At 42.5% G+C, this 20,702-nt stretch overlaps 2 protein-coding genes across 2 annotated transcripts in view; one reads left to right on the top strand and one right to left on the bottom strand.

The window, feature by feature from the left end:
- Positions 1-1,321: 1,321 nt before the first annotated feature.
- On the top strand, positions 1,322-5,848 carry PLAGL1 (PLAG1 like zinc finger 1). Its single transcript, XM_040965456.1, is given in 4 exon segments — positions 1,322-1,379; positions 1,382-1,472; positions 4,468-5,625; positions 5,710-5,848. Coding segments are annotated over 4 exon segments (1,446 nt in total).
- Positions 5,849-9,415: 3,567 nt separating this feature from the next.
- ZC2HC1B (zinc finger C2HC-type containing 1B) overlaps positions 9,416-20,702 on the bottom strand; it is a 49,033-nt gene continuing 37,746 nt past the window's right edge. The window contains exons 7-8 of the mRNA XM_040965361.1: positions 9,973-10,054; positions 9,416-9,592 (exon numbers count right to left, since the gene is read on the bottom strand). Coding sequence (XP_040821295.1) covers positions 9,987-10,054 — 68 coding nt within the window. The 3' untranslated portion in view covers positions 9,416-9,592; positions 9,973-9,986. The remainder of the gene's footprint in view (positions 9,593-9,972; positions 10,055-20,702) is intronic.

Raw genomic sequence — 20,702 nt, 5'->3', positions numbered from 1 at the left:
GTAGCATTTCAGATTTCCTATTTTCTTACTTGAAATGCTTTGCTTTTATTCTAAGTATTGGCTCTTGAAAAGTTCATGTCACTCACCTGAGAAAAGCACAGGATTGTAATGATACAGAGTTCCAGCACATTGTTCATAATATTGCCTCAGGCACGGATCACTCCTCAAAGTAGCAAGGAGAGGCTACTTTTGTGGTAACTGCGGGTTGGAAGCGTGATAGCAGTTTGGGTTTGAGATGAGCTGGAGGCAGCAGGTCTCCCTCTTAAAAGTGGCCTACCAACTTTTGTTGCACTGACCTTACACGTTGGGGCAAGGGCTTGAGCAAACGTACCCTGACTAAATGGGAAAGGATGAGTATGGATGGTGCCTGTGCATGTGAGCGAAGCCTGAGATTTTGCCTGAGCCATCAGCTTTATTTTCCAGAACAGTTTTTGCCTCTGCCGAGGGCATCGGTGCCACTGGAATAGCTTTACTTGCCTTTTGTACGTATTGATCCTTGTGCATAGTGATCTTATAAACAAATTAAGTTAGGTCTATACAAATGATTTCTTCTCATCCTCTGGAAGTTTAAACAGGTGTGAGTAACAACTTATGCTAACAGCCAAGTGGAGAGGAAAAGCCATGGTTTGAATAAGTGGGGGTGATTTTTGCTTATGTCCCAGAGAAAAATGCACTAAGGGATGGGTATTGAGTGTTTGTGTGTGTGTATAATCTTCGAATTAGTCATCTGAACTGCACACTGACCTGCAACCATAGTTTGAAGTAGATAATAGGGACTTTGTGGGAAGAACTATTCTTATCACAAAGGGGAGACCATCAGAATACAGTGCGTGCTTGACACAGTTGCACTCAGGAGTGGTGCAGGTGGGCGGATTTACACGCAGAAGGACTCTGAGAGCACCCAGGAGAAAGGAAGAATGGTGCTGCAGGAAGAGCTCTTTAGCAGACATGTTGGTTCTCAAGTGGCACAGGAGGGAAAGCATTGTTTGCAAATGACTAATGCCAGAATCTTCTCCCTGCAGACAGTCCAGTGACCCAGGACGTGCCCCAGTGCTCACGCTGGTGATACGAATGACCTTTCTGTTCCTGACTCTCACCTGTGCTTTTGACTTCGTGCACCAAGCTTGAAACTGCATTCAATTGGGATGAGGTAAAGGGAGGTAGAGCCCAGCCCACTGTGCTGACTGTGCTGATTGTACCCTGGTCTGAGGTCCAGCTGCAGGGATCTTGCTGATGCCTCAGCCAGCCTCCTTCCACTTGTGCTTAATGGCACAGTATTTAGTGAACACATCAGAAAAGGAAAGTGTGGGAGGTAAAACCCATGGCCATGTTCCCCTGGCAGTTACGTCTCAATGCGTTCCTCATCCTGGGGAAGTTGACTATCATAATTCTTCTTACTCTAGGGAGCGGCTGTTCAAGTGCTTGCAGACTGACTGTGGCAAAGCCTTTGTTTCCAAATATAAACTGATGAGGTGAGCAGCTTTACAAAGGGGATGCACTTCCCAACCCCCCGTACTTTGAAATGGGTTTTCCAGCCTTAAGAACACTCACTGGGGGGATGGGTGCAAGATGTGGATGCATTTTAGCCTTTTAGGGATGTGGCAGAGCTGTGTCTTCAGTGATTATGATGGTTTGCTGTGCAATGTCAGTTCATTCCTTCCACAAATACATCTCATGGCTTACAGTACTCCTGGCCTAAGAACACAGGACACGTAGTCTTGCTGGCAAAACCTAAATGCATCCTCACTCAGTGCTTTGGCTGAGCTGTGCAGATGGAGGCAGGTGTTCCTCAATGCCTGATGATAGCTGGGAAGGCTGCTCAGAAGGGGACAGTCATAACCTGTGAGAAACAATGAGCAGGAATAAGGCAGAAAAAAGGTTCTGGGGAAACCAAAGCCTTGTCTTTTAGGTACTTGTATGTTGAGGGGATCCTGGAGGAGGAAGGGGGACGGTTTGAGGCCAAGAAGGTGAGAAGGAATGAACTCTAAAGATATAGCTTTCAGGTTGTTCACATATAAATGCAGGGTGATGATCAAAAGTAATGAGCATGACTTGCCATTTCAGTGGTGCTAATATGGACCATGTTATCATTAAATCTTGAATGCCATTGGAGGAAGGCACTTGAAAGAGTTGAAAACAAGGCCTAAATTATGTTCTTGGCCCCTAAGAATATGAATTTATAAATTATAGGTTGATTTTCAAGGGAACTTATAAACGCTTAATTATCCTAAACTTCATCTGTCTTATCCATAGGATTCTGTAGCTCTCATAAATAGAAGTCCTGAGTGCCTACCATGAACACCCTTTTTTTTTTAATTACAAAGGATCCTGGTCTTGCATCAAGCTGCTTATGTACACACGCAGCAAGTACCCTGTAGTTATATGGGAAAAGATGGAAACACATAGGGAAGATAAATATTTAAAAGAGACAGTGGAACTAACAGATTAGAGTAGAATCGGTTTGGTTTGCTGTGGTAAACCACATTGAATAAGATAGGTAATACGCATGAGGCGGTTATTCAAAGGAAATGACTTGTCCAAGTAAAGGGGTGAGAAGGGAAAGCAGTGTACTTGATGCCAGAACCACAGTCCCTGCCGTAGCCTTCAGTGTTTCTCACCTCTGACCTGAGCAGTGGTCTCCTAAAGGAACAGAGGTTGCCAGCATGCCATCAGAAAAGCAAGCAGCACTCCCTTTCCATTTCCCAACAATTGTGACATGAGCTGCAAAGTCAGGTTGAAGGAGAAAAGTTACATGCTTAACCAGAAGAGAGAACATCGGACCAAAAGGCAAACAGTGAAGCAAGTAAGATACAGACATCCAAGTGCCAGGCAGATTGAAGTCCATGCTCAGACGCTCTGATGAATTCTAAGGGCCCTGACATGAGCCAGTTGACTCCCAAAGACAGTGGCCTCCTACCATGAGTGGTCTCATGAGTTTGGAGGGAAGAGGATGAAGATGAGTTGCTGGAGTAATTTAATTTACACAACAAATTTTCTAGATGGGAACTGTTGAAGGCATATGTAGAAGAAAAATTAAACGGGAAGAGAACTAGATGCTGTGCAAAGGAAAGAGTCAAATTTAGAGGGAAGGAAACAGCTGAAATTTGAAAGTTTTTTTTTTTTTTAAACCTTCAAGGACTGTGTCAACCCATGCACACTCCTGGTAGTACAGGAGCAGGGAATAAAAGAGTGGATAGGAAGTGTCAAGTTTAAAGTTGTTAACCTGGGTACTGATCTGCTCATGGCTTATTAAGTGAAGTCAAATTGGATTAAGACCATCAACAAGAAAGGAGGGGGGAAAACCGGAAGAGAAGATTCAGGACTCTCAGGTCCTAATCATTAGCAATGGGCCAAAGAAGAGAAGTTTGAATGCCAGGTTTTCAAGCCAACTCTGTGTCCCCATCCGCTTGTATTAATCTGTGCTATAAATGTGGATATTCTGTGGAATAGTATGGCTGTTTGCCTGCTAATAACTCTTCAGCAACCTCTGAACAGATTCTAAATTTGACAATGCAGAGGTAGAGCATATTTTAGGTAGGTCTGATGCGTCTTCCATTAGTTCCTTTACTCAGTACCCACCATGTTATATGCATGCCCAGCTGTAGTGGTCTGGGGAGAGAGAACCATTTCTTGTTTTTTAAATAACTGAAAGCTCTTCTTTGTAAAGGGAAACAGGAAGGAGTTAGAGAATTTCACTTTCTTTTTTAAGAAAGCAGTCTGATTTTGGTCAGCTTTATGTTTTTTTTAACTGGTTTCCAGTGTGTCCATCAGTGATGACTGCCTCTGTTTTCTAAACAGTAGCTACTGGAAACCCTTTACCCAATTATCCCACCTCTAGAGAAGGGGAACGGCTGGAGCAGATAGAGTTCAAGGGTGAAAGGTGTAGGTATACATGTGACTTACTGCCTGAACAAGACCTTTTGTTGTTACAAAATGAGTTGTTAGAAATTCCTCTGTATCCAGAGTCACAGTTGTCAGTAGGATAAGCTTTAGCTTCTGAGATAAAATACCTAAGGAAATACACACAGTACGTGTTGTCTGAACCCTTTTCAAGTTGAAGAGTGTTGAACTCACATCACTGCTGTTTGTGTTTTAAACTGGGTCCAGTTAAACCCATCTATGGACTGAACTGTCCCAGGTGACAGAGACCTCCCAAGAATTGCATCTGAAAGAGTGATACCCACTTAATCCCTCCCCACCCCCTCAAAAGTTTTTATGATCACATTTTTAATATGTGTACTTGCTTGGAAATAATGTTAGAAAATATGTTCTAAATATTTTTTATTATAGATTGTAAAACTGCCTTAAGCCCTTAGAAATGCTTAGTTTTTCGATTACGGTTGTTTCAATGTATTTGGAAAAATTTAGAAAAGTAACTCAATGGAAAGTTAGACAAAACCCACAGAAAATGTCGAACCTTTCTTCAGCTCTTAAAGCAGTCTCTTGCATGGTTTTCCCTTCTGCTAGGCACATGGCTACCCACTCGCCCCAAAAGACTCATCAGTGCAATTACTGCGAGAAGACGTTCAACCGGAAAGACCACCTGAAAAACCACCTGCAGACCCACAACCCCAACAAAAGGGCCTTTGTGTGCGAGGAATGTGGGAAGAAGTACCACACCGCGCTGGGCTACAAGAGGCACATGGCGCTCCATGCTGCCAACAGTGGCGACCTCACCTGTGGGGTCTGTTCACTGGAGCTGGAGAGCACCGAGCTGCTGCTCACCCACCTCAAGTCCCATTCTGAAGAGAAGCCGCCCAGCACAGCCCGCGAGAAGAAGCACCGGTGCGAGCACTGTGAGCGATGCTTCTACACCCGGAAGGATGTGCGTCGCCACCTGGTGGTCCATACAGGATGCAAGGACTTCCTGTGCCAGTTCTGTGCCCAGAGATTCGGGCGCAAAGACCACCTCACCCGCCATACCAAGAAAACACACCAGCAAGAGCTGATGAGGGAGAGTCTGCAGGGTGCAGAGTTTCTGGGCACTTTCCACCCTATGGCGCCTGCCTTTCAGCTGCAGGCTGCTGCCCTGCCTCCTTTCCCCATAGGAGCGCCAGGTCCAAATGGGTTTGTGGGTGGTATGCCGGCTGAGATTCATGGCTTTACCTTCGGCCCCCCAGAGCCATCCGTTCAGCCAATGCCACAGTTGCCAGAGCCCTTTATGGCCATGCACCCTTCTGTTGCCCCGGGCTCTCCACCTCCAGGCTTTCAGAATCACAAGTATGGTGCTGGTCCTACCTCTTACCCACCACTTGCAAACATGCCCCTCAAAGCAGATACTAAGGGGTTTTGCAGTGTCAATATGTATGAGGAATTGCCTCTGCAAGAGCCTCAGTCACCTCCCAAGTTCAACCCAGGTTTTGATATGATGAAGGCAGGTCTACCAAAAATCAACCTGCCCAAGGAGCTGCCTCCAGATACTGTGAACCTAGCAATTTCTGCCTCTTTGGATATTTCCACTCTGTTGAGCTTCTGGCAGCTCCCTCCACCGCCACCACCACCACCTCCACCCCCACCCCCTCCTCCTCCTCCTCCTCCTCCTCCCCCTCCTCCCCAAAATGCCTTTGGGAATAACACTCTCACCCTGGCACCTGGGGAACCTGTACCCCATAGACTGACCTGTTTGGAGCAGCAGCAGCCGCCGCTGCCGCTGCCGCTGCTGCCGCCACAGCAGCAGCAGCAGCAGCAGCAGCAGCAGCAGCAGCAGCAGCAGCAACAGCAGCAGGAGACCCCAACAGCTGTGGGCACCGTGAATCTGGGCCAGTTCCCTCTGCCACCGATCCCCCATGTTTTCACGGCTGGCACCACCACTGCTATCCTGCCGCATTTTCATCATGCATTCAGATAACTTGGTTATTTGAAAGCATGGTTTTTTGAATTCTGGAGGAGGTTTTAGCAAGCATTTTGACCATGAGTTATAATACAGAAAAAAAACAAAAAATGATTTGGGAAAAATGGGACAGGGAATATGACTTATTCCTTGATGAGTAGCTTGAGAAAAGAATTCTGAAACTGCATGTATTGTGCCAAACTGCCCTGCATATTCATGCTCTGTACTGCCTTGAATGGACGTGTATAGTTTAATAGAACTGCAAGCATTGTTATAACCAACATCCATAACGATGGCTGCTACATGTATACCCCTGTTTATCATACTGAATTGAACCGCAGACCGCGATCATCATCATGCTCACGAGATGACTTTTGTGGCATAGTAAGGGGACTATGGGAAGGTTTGCAAGTTTCTGCAAGTCAGAATTTTTTAAAAGAAGAAAATTCCCTTTGTGCGTTACATCTAGGCACGTATTTCTTTTCAGGGATTTTTTTCTACCTTCAAGGTTGGGCATTGTTTAATTACAATCATCATAGCCCGCCTGTAGTTTTACAGAAATAATTCCTTGTGGAGCAATAGAGTGCTCTATTTAAAAAACAAACATTTAAAATGTAGTTTGAATATTTTCCATATGATGCTACATTATGAGTTATCACTTCATTTATCCTAAAGACTGAACTGATTGTGTCAGCTGCATCTGACAGAAAAACATCACTGTGTAGCCAAACTGAGTGGTCATCTAATCAAAGCATCAATCAAAGTTTTGCTGACTTTAATACTGATTATATTTTTAACAGAATTTAAAACTATTACTGGAATTAAAAAATATATATATATATTTCACAAGAATTTACTTCGCTTTATCTAGCTTAAACTGCTACTCAAACTGCTTAAGTTCATAAGTATTGTTTGTAATCACCAGTGCATTTGCAATCACCAGTGCATAAATGAATTTGTAATCACCAGTACATGCGTGCATTTGTAATCCATCAGATTAAGTTCTTACTAGCTTTTATTCAACGACAATTACATTTTACAGTGTAATGATACCTGAATTCTATCTCTTCAATATCTTATCAATGAGTTTCTAAAATGTAAAACCTAACCTTTTTTAAAGTTTTTTTTGCCTTTCATGTTTAGCAACTTCCCTCTCCATAAACATACCTTACATATATCTTACATATAATAAACTTTACAAATCTTGCAATATGGTTTGATTTTTGATGAATCTACGCTGGCGTCGGTGAGAACTACACCTTGATCATTCGTGTTCCAGGCTCCCTCACGCCCCCTCCTGGTCATCACTTTCCCCACGGAATCCACTGTTCTGATCTCTACTCAACATCTATTACACATTTTACCTTTTGGGAGTACAATAATTATGATTTAAGGTAGATGCTTCTATATTAATTCACAGCTCTAAGAACTTAAAATACTGTGTACTATTCTGAATCCTTCTCAAAGGATCTGTGGTTTATTTCCTCTGTCTAGGTCAGAATACTGGTCGCTGGAGTTTAACTGACTCTGGTCTGCCATGATCCAGTTTTATGACAACAGTATTTACCATTACTTTCAAGCACAAATTAGAAAATGAAGCATTACTGGGATTTCTTCATAAAGTCTGCTGGCCCTTAAGTCTAATAGACATGTGTATTTTTGTCTTACTTCTAATTAGATTGGATGTGGGCAGAGAAAAGGGACACCTTGAGTTTGCTTGCTTAACTGAGAAGCCAGTTGGATAAATGTGAGAAACCCTGATCAGGACCAAACAAGGTATACTGCTGTCCAGGGCTGGGCTGTAGCATGAGGAACTAGCATCATGAGGGTAATGCAGCAGCAGCAATGCACTGCTCTGGGATGTCCAAGTCACCCCCATTTCTCTGTCACGTAGGCATCATGGCAGAGCAGAGTAGCAGCCCACGGCAGCGGAAGCCTCCCAAAGATGTATTTACCCTCCCTAAATACTCACGTGACTTCAGGCAGCTTGCAGCACACACACCTGATTTTCCTAAGCAGGAAATGTGGCATTTGGCATTTTGTGTCTGGGATATAGATCATAGAAGTTTCAGGTGTCTGCTGCATCCCAACAGTTAGTGTGGAATTCTCCTTAAATTCAAGACCAGAAACAAAAATGGCCTCATTGTCCTAATTAAAATTCCCAGACTCAGCATGCGCCACATTGTGACCCTGGGAATGATATTGGGTGGCCTTTCCCCATCCTCGGTTACTGGGATGGTTGGGAAGCTGGGTATGGCCTGTCCCCTTGTCTCTCCCCTCCCCCAAGAAATGGAAAGAAGAAATAGAGGTTGGAACCAATGATCACACCCACTTCTCCCTAACCCTGGATCCTTCCCACCCTGATCTACTACATAACCATCATGTAAAATAATTTTTTAAATTTCCTGACCTTAAAAAGTTCTGACATACAAAAATATAATGAACTACAAAATGAAGTTTGCTGACCTTGACTGCAAAGAAGCAGCCAGGTGAGTCACCTTCCTATGGCACTAAGTTCCAGTGGCACTAGAATGAACACTTGACTTCTGACTTACTCATGTTGAAGCAGAGCATTCTTCCCAGAGGATGGGAAATATTTTTATGCCCCACCTCCAAAATACATTCTGATGGATTTGTGTATATGAGGTAATTCTATATGGTGATTAGAGGAACATTCGAGTAGGAAAAGTTACTACTTACCGTTTAGTACTTACTAGAAGCAAACATCAGAGCCGAGATTTCACAGCTATTATGTAGAATGAAGCTAGTCACAAAACAGTTCTCGGGTGAGCACATAGTGAAGGTACCCCAATGGCCACTGACGTACCCTAATATCAAAGCAACATTACCATTAAAAGCCTATTAGGAAGCAGTCCCCATCATCATACAGTTGGGTAAGCCACTGCTTGAGATACTGCCGCCATCTCATATTGGAGCTCAGGTTTGGGTTCTGATTGCTCCAGTTTGACCCAGCTCCTTGGGAATGATGGTGGAAGATAACCAGCCTCTGGTATCCAGTGTGCCCTGCCATCCATGCAGGAGACGCAGATGGAGTTCCTGAATCCTGGCTTCAACCTGGCCCAACCCTAGCCATTACAGCCATGTGTGAAGTCAACCAGTGGATGGATATCTCCTTTCGTCACTCTGCCTTTCAAATAGTTTTTAAAGCCTATTACATGTCCACTTAAAAAAATCTTCAGGGCCCCAGGACCGTGGCCTAGCGGCTAGAATCCTTGCTTTGAACGTGCTGGGATCCCATTTGGGTGCCGGTTCTAATCCCAGCAGCTCCACTTCCCATCCAGCTTCCTGCTTGTGGCCTGGGAAAGCAGTTGAGGACGGCCAAAAGCCTTGGGACCCTGCACCCATGTGGGAGACCTGGAAGAAGTTCCTGGATCCTGGCTTCGGATCAGCATAGCATCGGCCATTGCGCTGACTTGGGGAGTGAATCATTGGACAGAGGATCTTCCTCTCTGTCTCTCCTCCTCTCTGTATATCTGACTTTCCAATAAATAAATAAATCTTTAAAAAGAAAATAAGAAAAATAAAAAAAAAATCTTCAAGTGAATCTTTAAGCCAAGCATCAACACAGGTTGATGTGTTTAATGATTTTGTGAAGATAGCAAAGGATGGAAGTTGAAGTTAAGTTTTACTTGTTCTGGATGATGCCTTGAAAAGAAATCAGGGCCTACATAAGACATCTCCTTCCCCGTTGTGGCTTCTGGGGACATAATAATCCAGGCTGGTGACTTTTAGGGAGCAAGTCTGAAAGCAGAAAGAAAAGGCATTGGCACTTCACAATTCCCAACCTGAGAATGGAACATCATATCAGCCTCTTTAGATCTTTAATTATTTTACAAATAATTCACAATCTTGAGAAATTTTCATTTTGGGGACTGGGGAATGTGTCCAGGAACGGGACAAAGCAGCCTTCTAGGCCCAAAGTGAGGAATCCTTCCACTTTCCTATTCCTTTCAAACAGTAAGTTTAACAAAAGATTGAGGGGTTCAAGAGAATACATTTCATTCATTCACTTGAGATTTGCCCAAATATTTCTTTACTTTGTTACATATCCATTCAGTGAAAGCTTTACATTTGGAGAAACAACAACACCTGAATTCAAAGTGGTTTTTTTTTTTTCTTACCTGGCCTCCAGGAGTTATTCTTTTTTAGATTTACTGAATCCCTGTTTGAGTTTTGCCCCAGCAGCAGGATCCACAGATAATCCTTTGCAAACATAAACAGATTTGTAATTATGTCAAGGCAGGAAATTTCTAAGAGTACAGGAAGAAATGACTGTGAAATTCCCACATTGGATTCAAAAGCCTTAGTTTTAGAGGTTAGCACACACAAATACCCACTCTCCTTCCTGGGCCAAAGAGAGAAAAACAAGAACCATCTCAAGGGTTTCTGCTTTCAACCCCATCCCTTTTCTTTACCCATTCAATCTGCCATCTTAGGTGACCCACCAACTGTACAACAAAATTCTCAATATCCTGTCCTGATATTCAACAAATGCCCTGCAGATTTGCTGTCTCCATGACCCTTTCCCAGCTCTCATGCCACAAAGGGTGTGGTGAGCCTTCAGGAAGCATGAAAGGCCTTCCCTTCAAGGACTACTTGTAAAAACTGTCATCTTTTCTGCAGCACTGTTTAAAAGGCGATGTAGGGCTTAGGGATGGGGCTGCTGTTTACAGCTGGGTGTGACCACGTGATGCAGGAGTATGGGATTCCCAAGGAACTCATTCTTTGTAAAAGACACAGGTTCCCACGGATGTAGAGGCATCCTTCCCAATCAGACAGCCTCTCATAAAGAGGCAAAGAAGACAGAGTCCAAGGTTACAGCAAGAGCCTCAGTGTTCCTTTTATCTAAACACACAGTTAACGTTTGCTAAAGATGCACCAGCTGACGCTATGGTATTTCTTAGAAGTGTTACACAAGTAAATTAGGCACAGGATGGAGTGCAAATGCTGATCCAATTATAAAGTGAGGGGTGGACCTTGTAATGCATGATCCTGGCTCTTGGTTTAAGCCTGGCACAGTCGAGCTGTTGCAGCCATTCAGGAAATGACCTAGCAGATGGAAGATCTTTTCCTGACTCAACCCTGCCCACCTTTTATTTTAACCTTTACAATTTTTTCTTAATAGATTGTTATCTAAAAGAAAAAAAATGTTAACTTGATAAAACCCATTGGTTCTCAAAATTCAAGCAACACCCACACCCACATTGCTATAGAATGCAATTCATTGCATGCAGGCAGAAGGTTTGGATTCCAGAGCCGCATTGTCCTACAGAAAGGCACAGGAAGAGCTGCTTCTTGGCAGTGACTTCCCAGGAAATCAGTGGCTCCTATACAATTTGTACATACTTCCTTGAGAAAATAGCCACAAGGAACTATTGGCTGACCAGGCCATAAGCTCATTTCCCTCAGAAAATTATACCTTTGTGGGGATTCACAAGAGCCAAGTCTTTTCCTGGAGCAATTTCCTAATAATAGATCCATAACCGTCATGTTTATATTTCTGGTCCAAGTGTGTCCGACGCAGACAAAACTTAGGGGACCTGCTCCAGCACTTCCTATCAGCTTGTTAGTCCTGGTATCTTAGTCTCTCTTGGGCATTCCTCACCTCTTATATAGGGATATGCATACACATTGAACTCCTCTTGGTGTGGTGATGACATCAATCCATACCCAAATGCATGCAATTGCTCATGAACAAAAGACTTGTTTATAATGTTAACAATCCACCTAGGTAACTTCAGGAAAAGAGCTGAATGACTTCCTCCATCTGCAGATACCATGTTTTCAAAAGAAACTCAACTCAAAATATGTTAGTTGGAAAAAAAAAAAAACGAACTTGTAAGTGTATACAGTCTGTGATTCTAGGATGATAAAAGCAGTAGAAAAACCTGGAAAAAACATTAATGTTAACTGTAGTCATTTTGGGGTAGTAGAATTATGAATGATTTTCATTTTCATGATATTTTTCTCCCCCATTTCCCAAGATAGTAAGCATGAATTTCTTATTTAGTTTTTTAAAATGCCATTTCTCAAAACAAGATTTTTGTCAGGGCAACTTGGAATGGTCAGGAATAGGAAGTTGCTAGGCCATCATAATGGCTTGACTTCCCCAGATGTAGGTCCCAGAGGACGCAATGCCAGCTGTGCTCTAAGTCTGGCCAAGTCCAAATGCTTTCCCAGCATCCCCTGCCCTCCTGACTCTGCTGTTAGTCTTCGCTCCCACTGTAATTCCTCTCCAAACCCAACTTCACCTGCACTTTTGCCCAACAAGCCTCCTTCAACTTATCTCCACCGGGCAAGCCATGTTCATTTTACAAACTTACTTCTAGGAAGCAGCCACTCTTTCACACTGACATTGCCCTATTATGCCTCTCAAGTAAAGTCCTCTTTTTATTGCATTCATTGCCCTTGGGATCTTTCTATCCCACTGCTAATTATGAGATGTACATGACAGTCTCCTCTCCCAGGACTGGAAGATCCATGAGCACAGAAACCATAACTATCAACCATGTGTTGAATGAACAAATCTTTTGTGTATCAATTTTTGTCAGCATCTTATCATACCTCATAGTCTCTTGTATTGGAGACTCCTCCACCAGCCCTAATGTCTCATAGGATTTTGAGATGGGAGGTACCAAATACTTCTTTTACTCAGGAAAACTCAAGAATAGAGTCGTAGGAAGTTAGCTACAACCTAGATGATCCATAACAGTTGGATTTATATGACACCATCTATGGCCATCAATAAAAAAATAAATGACACCCAAGAGGTCTAAATAAATGATGGTTGATCTAGAAATAGCAAAGCTCAAGAACAAATTTAAAAAGACTCTATATTAGTCTGTTTTATGCCACTACCACAGGATAGAGACTAATTTCTTACCATTCTAAAGGCTAAGAAGTTCAAGGTCAAGAGGTTGATTTACAGTGAGAATCTTCTTGTCATACCATCTGATAGTGAGGGTGACAGGCGAAAGAACTCATGCTCAGGCAAGAAAGGAAGGGGGAGCAGCCCTTTGGGTTTAATCTCGTCTCAAATGTCTAACCTCTCAATACTAGTGCATTGGAGATGACATTTCCAACACATGAACTTCAGAGCACATTTGAACAATAGAACTCTACTAGATGCCTCTGAAATGCATGTCCTTCTCACATGTAAAATACAGTCATTCCATCCCAAAGATCTCTGACTCTTAACTTGGCTCAGTATTAATTTAAAAGTCAAAAGTTCAAAGTCTTGTGTAAATCATATATGAGTGAAACTTGAAGCACAGTTCTTCCGTGAATAAATATCCCTCCAGTTTGGCCCCATGAAATTAAACCATTATCTATTTCCAAATAACAAGTATGGGGTAGGCATAGAAAAAAGCATCCTATTCCAAAAGACAGAAGCCAGAGGAAAGGGTTAAATAATCCCTAGTAAGTCCGAAATTCAAGCAGAAAAATATTATTAGACTTTAATATGCCAAAATAATCTCGTCTAACTTCGTGTCCCACATCCTCGGCACACTGTGGTGGGAGTTGAGCCCCCAACACCTCAGCATACCCTTAGCCTTTATTAGGTTTAGGTACCCAGCGGCTCATATGAGTTAAGGTCCCCTGACTGCAGCTCTCCCAGCCTAGAGTTGTGCTTGGCAGTCATGCGGCCACAACAGCTGTCCCACTGCCACAATTCTCTGTAGCACAGCCTCTGTGGGAGACTCTTTGTGGTGTCCCTGCCATTGGGACAAGTCTTTGCATGGGCCATCAGACTGTCCACAACACTCCTTGAAATCTTGGTGCAAGTTGCCATAAATTCTACAGCTCTTGCATACTAGATGCCTGAAAAATGCACACCACCTGGATAGAGCCAAGATAACATGACCTGTACCTTCTGAAAGGCTGAATTGCACCAGGCCCACCTGCACCATGGCTGGGGTGGCTGAGAGCGCACTGCTGAACATGAGAAGAGCAGAAGTTTGAGGTACAGGGTAGCAAATACTAAGGTTTTATTAGCACCTGTCTGCAAACATTGCCCTTAACATCCTACCTTCACTAGAAAACCTTTGAAATGCCTTTGGGGTCATTTTTCCATTATCTTGATGAACAGAACCTGGCTTCCTCTAAGGCGCATAAATCTCTTTCAAAATGTTTGTCTTAGGGCCAGCATGGTGGCATAGCTCGTTAATCCTCTGTCTGCAAGTGCTGGTATCCCCTATGGGTATCAGTTCATGTCTCTGCTGCTCTACTTCCTATCCAATGTCTTGCTTATGGCCTGGCAAAGCTCAAGTCCTTGGGTACCCAAACCCACATGGAGCACCTGGAGGAATCTCCTGCCTCCTGGCTCAGCTCCACTCAGGCTGCTGCATATCTCTGTCTCTCCTCTCTCTAAAATCTGCCTTTCAAATAAAAATGTATAAATCTTTTTGAAAAATTTTACCAGGTTAAACTCTACACATATTCTCACAAACATATTCTTTAATTCTATATTTATTTGAAAGGCAGAGATACAAGGAAAGGGGAGTGACACAGAGAGAGGAATCTCCCAAATGCTAAGTCAACTTTCCAAATATTGGCAACAGCCAAGGCTGCACTAGGATGAAACTAGAAAGATGAACCCAATCTAGCTTTTCCACATGGGAGACAAGCATTCAGGTAGTTGGGACATCACCTACTGCCTCCTGGGGTGCATGTTAACAGGCAGCTGGAATGCAACTGGAACCAGGATCCAAACCCAGGCATGCTAGTCATGAGTGTGGGTGTCCCAAATAACCACCTTGATTATTCTATAAGTGGCAAGACTGAGGGCTTTCCAAATATTTCTATTCTGCATTCTTTTTAATGATAAATTTTATGTTCAAATACTTTCTCTTTTCTCATTGGATTGCAGGCAATCAAGAGAATCCATGTAATATACCTTGAAGGCTTTTGTGCTAGACATTTTTTCTGCCAGTTATCTTGGTTTGTTGATCTTAAATTTAACTTCCACTAAGTCCTAAGATACAGATATAATAGTCACTGCCAACTTCTTTGCAACTGTGTAACAAGAGTGTCCTTTACTCTAGTTTCCAGTGTCTTACTGCCCATTTCCACTTGCAACCTTACAGATGGCTTCATCGGTCATGCTTTAACCAACATTATGATCATAACCAATTGGGTAACCCCCAAGAAGATTCAGGTGCTATCCACAGCTCATTTTTTTTTTTCTGAACCCTCACCAGAATTACTCTTAATGCTCCCCATTCATAGCAATCTACACTTTTTCTAGGCCGTCCCTCCAAGGGTGTTACACATTACATAGTTCCAAAGGCACTTCCACATTTTTAGGTATTTATTACAGCAACAGCCTCAGTTTGTACCAATTTTTTTTGACTTCCTCCTTTTTATGCTTCTGTAATAGGATATCTGAGATGGAGTAACATAAAAATCTAAGATTTGTGTCTTACAGCTTTGGAGGCTCAGCAGTCCCAGGTTGAGGGACTTACTTCTGGAACAGACCTTTCTTGCTACATCATCCCATAGTGGAAGAGAGAAGGGTGAGAAAGGAAGGCACTTGGGATGTGTGTTTGGTACAGTGGCTATGACACTGCATGGAATACTTGCAAGTACCTGTGCCATCAACTGCTGCCTCCCGGTCACGTTAGCAGGAAGCTGGACAAGAAGCAGAGGCACTCCTCTGCAGGATGTGGGTGTCCTGAGCAGCGGCCAAGCCCCTGTGCCATGATGTCCATAGTTTTCAGCATTACATCTGACTAGCTGTTTTTTTCCTATCCCTAATCTCTTTCCTAGTTTATTGCATAAAATATTGTGGTTCTAGATACAAAGATTTGAACTTACACAGTATTAAAGATATCTGATTCTGATAAAGAAGTATTTCTCCTCTGACCCCAGATACAGGGAAAAAATGACGATATTAGTGTGGAAACAATGGTGTTACCCACTTTCCTGTAGCCCTTGACTTTGTACCTTAATTAACTATGTAAGATTATAAAAAAAAATTAAAAGAAAAAAGAAATATTCCTTCTTGGCAAAACCAAAACCAACAACAACAAAAACAAAAAAACTCCCATGACTTCAAACTTAAAGGAATGTTCTTCATCTCTTTAAGCATTATCATACATTCTCTGAAAATTAAAAAAAATAATAATACAAAGTAGCTTTTTTTTTTCTGAAAGACACTAACCATTATCTTAAAAATAAAATCTTGTTGGTGGAAGTAGTATCAAGTGGTTTTACACACTTTCTGCTTTACCTTTCCTTAGTGAAGGCCAAATTCAACCTCATTAAGTCTCACAGATCAGGACAAAGCTAATGACTGATCAGAATTATGGCAATAGGGGCAGAATCAGAAACTCAGCAATCTGTGTCCTGATCTAGTTAACAACTCTTAGTGCAGAATCTGATGTGAGAGGATTGTGAAACTTGAGTATATCGAAGGCTTCCAGAGGAAGATGTGTGCAGCAAAGCACAATTAATTGCATGAATTTCAACCCTTCGCACAGTAACGGCTCCCCAGCCCCACCTCTCAGTTATGTGGCAGGCAGCTGCACACATATCCCAGGATCAATCAGTACATGGACTCCAGGAGCAAGGGTGGGCAGCAAGGACTCTGTCCTCCAAATCTTGAAGACTTATGTTTTGAGCATGGGCTCAGACTGTTGGGTGTTCTTTCTGAGCAAGGAGGTGTAGAGAAAGAAGCAGTTCACCATTGTTGCAGCACTTCCTTGCCACTTACCCCCATTCCGACATCCAGGTCTTTGTGCCTTTGATGTAAGCTCCTTTTCCCTCAGCAACAGTGACTTCCAGAGCACTTAAAGAACTAATGCCTTTCCCCCATTCATTTGCCTTTTCTTCACTTCTTGGGAACTGGATATTAAATAACTACTACGCATACATAAGGAAAATCAGAATGTGAACTTGCATGCTCAAGGAAGGCCTTAAGCTTACAACTCAGGATGTTTTTTGGCACAGAAATAATCTAAATATTTTAAAATAAACAAAACAAAGCAAACACTGGGAAGGGTGAAATCTAAGCGTTACCACACTACTAAATTCAAATGTTGACTATTAAAAAATCACAAGACATAGAAAGAGACAGAAACGTATGGACCATTTAAAGGAAAATGCCCAGATAACAGCTCTGCTACACAGATCTTCTGGATAATGACTCAACCAACTGTCTTAAATTAGCTCAATGAACTACAGGGGGATGTGAGCAAAGCCAAGAAAATGATGGCTGGAAAAAAAAAATAGTGCTATTTATAAAGGAATGCAATTCCTAAAATGAAACTCTGGAGCTGAAAAATATAGCAACTGAAATGAAAATTTCACTATTAGATTCAAGAATGCATTTGAGCAAGCAGAGGAAGAATCTGAAACTTAAGATAGGACTTTTGAAATTATTACCTCTGAGGCTATTAAGAAAAAGAAAAAAAGAAAAAGAAAAAAAAAGAAAACAGAGCCTAAGCAATCTATGGGATACTATCGAGTAGAACCAACAAATACATGGTGGGAATTCCAGAAACTGAAGAGAGAAAAAAGGAAAGATGATTTTTTTTATTATTAGTGGAGAGTCAGCTATACAGAGAGGAGGAGAGACCAAGAGGAAGATCTTCCATCTGTTGATTGACTCCCCAAGCAGCAGCAATGGCTGGAGCTGAGCCAATCTGAAGCTAGGAACCTGAAGCTTCTTCCAGGTCTCTCATGTGGGTGCAGGGTCCCAAGCCTTTGGTCATGCTTGACTGCTTTCCCAGGCCCAAGCAGGGAGCTGGATGGGAAGCAGGGCCACCAGGACATGAACTCGCACCCATATGATGCATGCAAGGCAAGGACTTTAGCTGCTAGGCTATCACACCAGGCCCAAGAGAGATGATTTTAAAGAAATAATGGATGAAGCTGTATCATTAAATATAGGAGTAATAAAAAAGAAACAATAGATGAAAACTTCCCAAATGCAGTGAATCATGACTCTAAGCACCCCAGAGGTTCAAGATGCAAGACAGATGAACTCAGAAGACCACCCTGAGATATACTGTAATCAAACTCTCAAAAGTAACAGCAGCAAAACAATTCAGCACAAACAAATTACCCTCAACAGCATCGCCAACATTTCCATCAGAAAATTCAGAGACCTAAAGACATGGTTTGATATACTTAAATCATGTCTTTTTTTTTTTTTTTTTAAAAAGCAACACTAAAAAACAAGACATCCCACTGGCAAAACTGCCCTTAAAATGTCGGGGAGAGTGGTTAGTAGTTGATGGTTCAGACACCAGTTAAAAATGTCCATGTCTAACATAGGAACATCAGAGTTCAGTGCCTGGCTCTGGTTCTGCCTCTACTGTTTGATAAGGCAGACCCTGCAAGGAAGCAGTGATGGTACAAGTCAATCACCTCCTATCTCCTCTAAGGATTAAACTTCTGGCTCCCAGTCATTGCAGATATCCAGAGAGAGAATAATCCCTTTTAAAAAAAGGTGGAAAAAGCAAGACTTTTACAGAAACACAAATGAGAGAGAGTTTGCTATCATGAAACTCCTTTGACAGAAAATATTCCAAGGAACCCTGCACAGTGAAATGAAAAAACACTACATAGTAACTCAAAGCTGAATGGAGAAACACACTCAACAAGAGTAAATGCAAAAGGCATTTATAAGAAATAGCACCGGGGCTAGCGTTGTGGAATAACAGATTAAGTTGCTGCCCGTGAAATTGGTATCTCATATGGGCACCAGTTAAAGTCCTGGCTGTTTCACTTTCCATCCAACCACCTGTTAACATTCGTGAGAAATCAGCAGAAGATGGCCCAAGTCCTTGGGCTTCTACACCCATGTGGGAGAATCGGATGAAGCTCTTGGTTTCAGCCTGGCCCAGCCCCAGCCAATGAGAACATGTGGGATGTGTAACAGCAGACAGGAAACCCTGCTCTCTGTCTCTCATTCTTTCATTTAACTTTGCCTTTCAAATAAGGAGAATGTTTAAAAAACTAACATTTTAACTTTGGTTCATAACTTTATTTTCTACATAAATTAATAAATTCTAAAGAATTATTAATTCTTTTTTTAAAGATTTATTTATTTTTATTGAAAAGTCAGATATACAGAGAGGAGGAGAGACAGAGAGGAAGATCTTCCATCCGATGATTCACTCCCCAAGTGACCACAATGTCTGGTGCTTGCGCCAATCCAAAGCCAGGAACCAGGAACTTCTTCCGGGTTTCCCACACGGGTGCAGGTCCCAAAGCCTTGGGCTGTCCTCCACTGCTTTCCCAGGCCACAAGTAAGGAGCTGGATGGGAAGTGGGGCCGCTAGGATTAGAACTGGCGCCTATATGGGATCCTGGCACGTTCAAGGTGAGGACTTTTAGCCGCTAGGGTACAGCGCTGGGTCCAAGAATTATTAATTCATTGTTTGAGATTCAGTATGTATAAAAGACACTTTTGGATACCAACAAACAAAAAGCATGGAAACAGACTTGTAGTAAGTAGTAGAACTTTTGTCTATTATTGAAGATAAACTGGTATATGTTCAAATTACACATTAGGATGCTAAATGTAGTCCTTAAGCCTATCACAAAAAGAGTAACTATAGAATATATACAGAAGGATGAGGATTTAGATGTTTCACTACAAAATGCCAACTAAATGCAAAACATACTAATGCAAGAAAAGAAGAAACAAAAGTTATGAGAGGGGGATCTAAGATGGCTGAATAGGGAAGACATGCTGATCTTGACCACAGGGAAAAAAAAAAAACAGAAAAAAAGCAGAATAATCGCATTCCTTGGCGAGAAGTTTCCAGTGCAAATTCTGCAGAAAGAAGAGGCACATAGGGGAGACGTGCAAACAGTACAAACACAGCAGTGAGTGGAAATACACTAATCACTTCACAGTGGAGATTCCACCTGCTTAGATAGAGATGAATCTGTTAGCCATGTCTCTGAAGATACTTTGTGAGGGACAATCTTGCAGACCACACTGAATGAGTTGGACCTGGAGCATTAGCAGGGCATGGTGAGCCAAACTAACCCCACGAAGGGAGAGCACATTGGCTTTTTCCCTCCACAAGCACTCCCAGCAGCTAGTAGGGAGGAAGTGCCACCTTAAGGCAAGTAGAGACAGCTGGAGCTGATGCATACCTAATTAGGGGATTTTATTAGAGTGATAAATCCATGGTCCCCATTGACTTTGCATCTGACCTGAAAGGGTAGCAGGGGGCAGGGCAGCAACTCAGGACTGTGAGATGCTCCCCTCCCCTCATTCTGTCATGGGCACCCTTGACTCAAATTGTCAAGGCGGAACATCAAGAGGCACTTGGGTCTGTGTATACCAGGGCTCTCTTTGTAAATGGGAGAGGCTTGTAGGGCTGAGTGGATGCCCTGCTCCTTGAGACTGTGGGAGCATTGCTCACTATGAGAGTTCTTTGACTATATGACAGGCATTGGAGGATAGCTGGATCACCTGGCAATCACTATGAATGGCTTCAGAGTGCCTGGGGTTGGTCACTGCAGAGATTCCATGCTTACCTTGAGCACCATGCCATTCCTTTTTGTGGTGCATGCAAACATTGCGTGCCTGAAAATAATGTTCAAATTTATGGGATACAATCAGCCTAACTTAGGCGTATTACTAGTTCCTGGAGGTGTGCAAAGAGAAAATGAATTAGAAGGCCTATTCAGTGACATAATAGAAAAGTTCCCTAATTTGGAGAAAGGTAAGGAAATCTAAGTACAGGAAGCACATAGAACTAATAAATATGACCAGGAAAGGCCTTCACCATGATACAATACAGTCAAACTTCCAACTGTAAAACATAAAGATTCTAAAATGTACACAAGAGAAATATCAGATTCTCTTCTAAGATTCTCCAAATAGA

The sequence above is a fragment of the Ochotona curzoniae genome, unplaced genomic scaffold (assembly GCF_017591425.1).
Source record: "Ochotona curzoniae isolate NIBS_2020 unplaced genomic scaffold, NIBS_Ocur_1.0 scaffold_3890, whole genome shotgun sequence".
Lineage (NCBI taxonomy): Eukaryota > Metazoa > Chordata > Mammalia > Lagomorpha > Ochotonidae > Ochotona > Ochotona curzoniae.
Note: the sequence above shows the minus strand (reverse complement) of the source record. Positions and strands in the feature narration are given on the sequence as shown.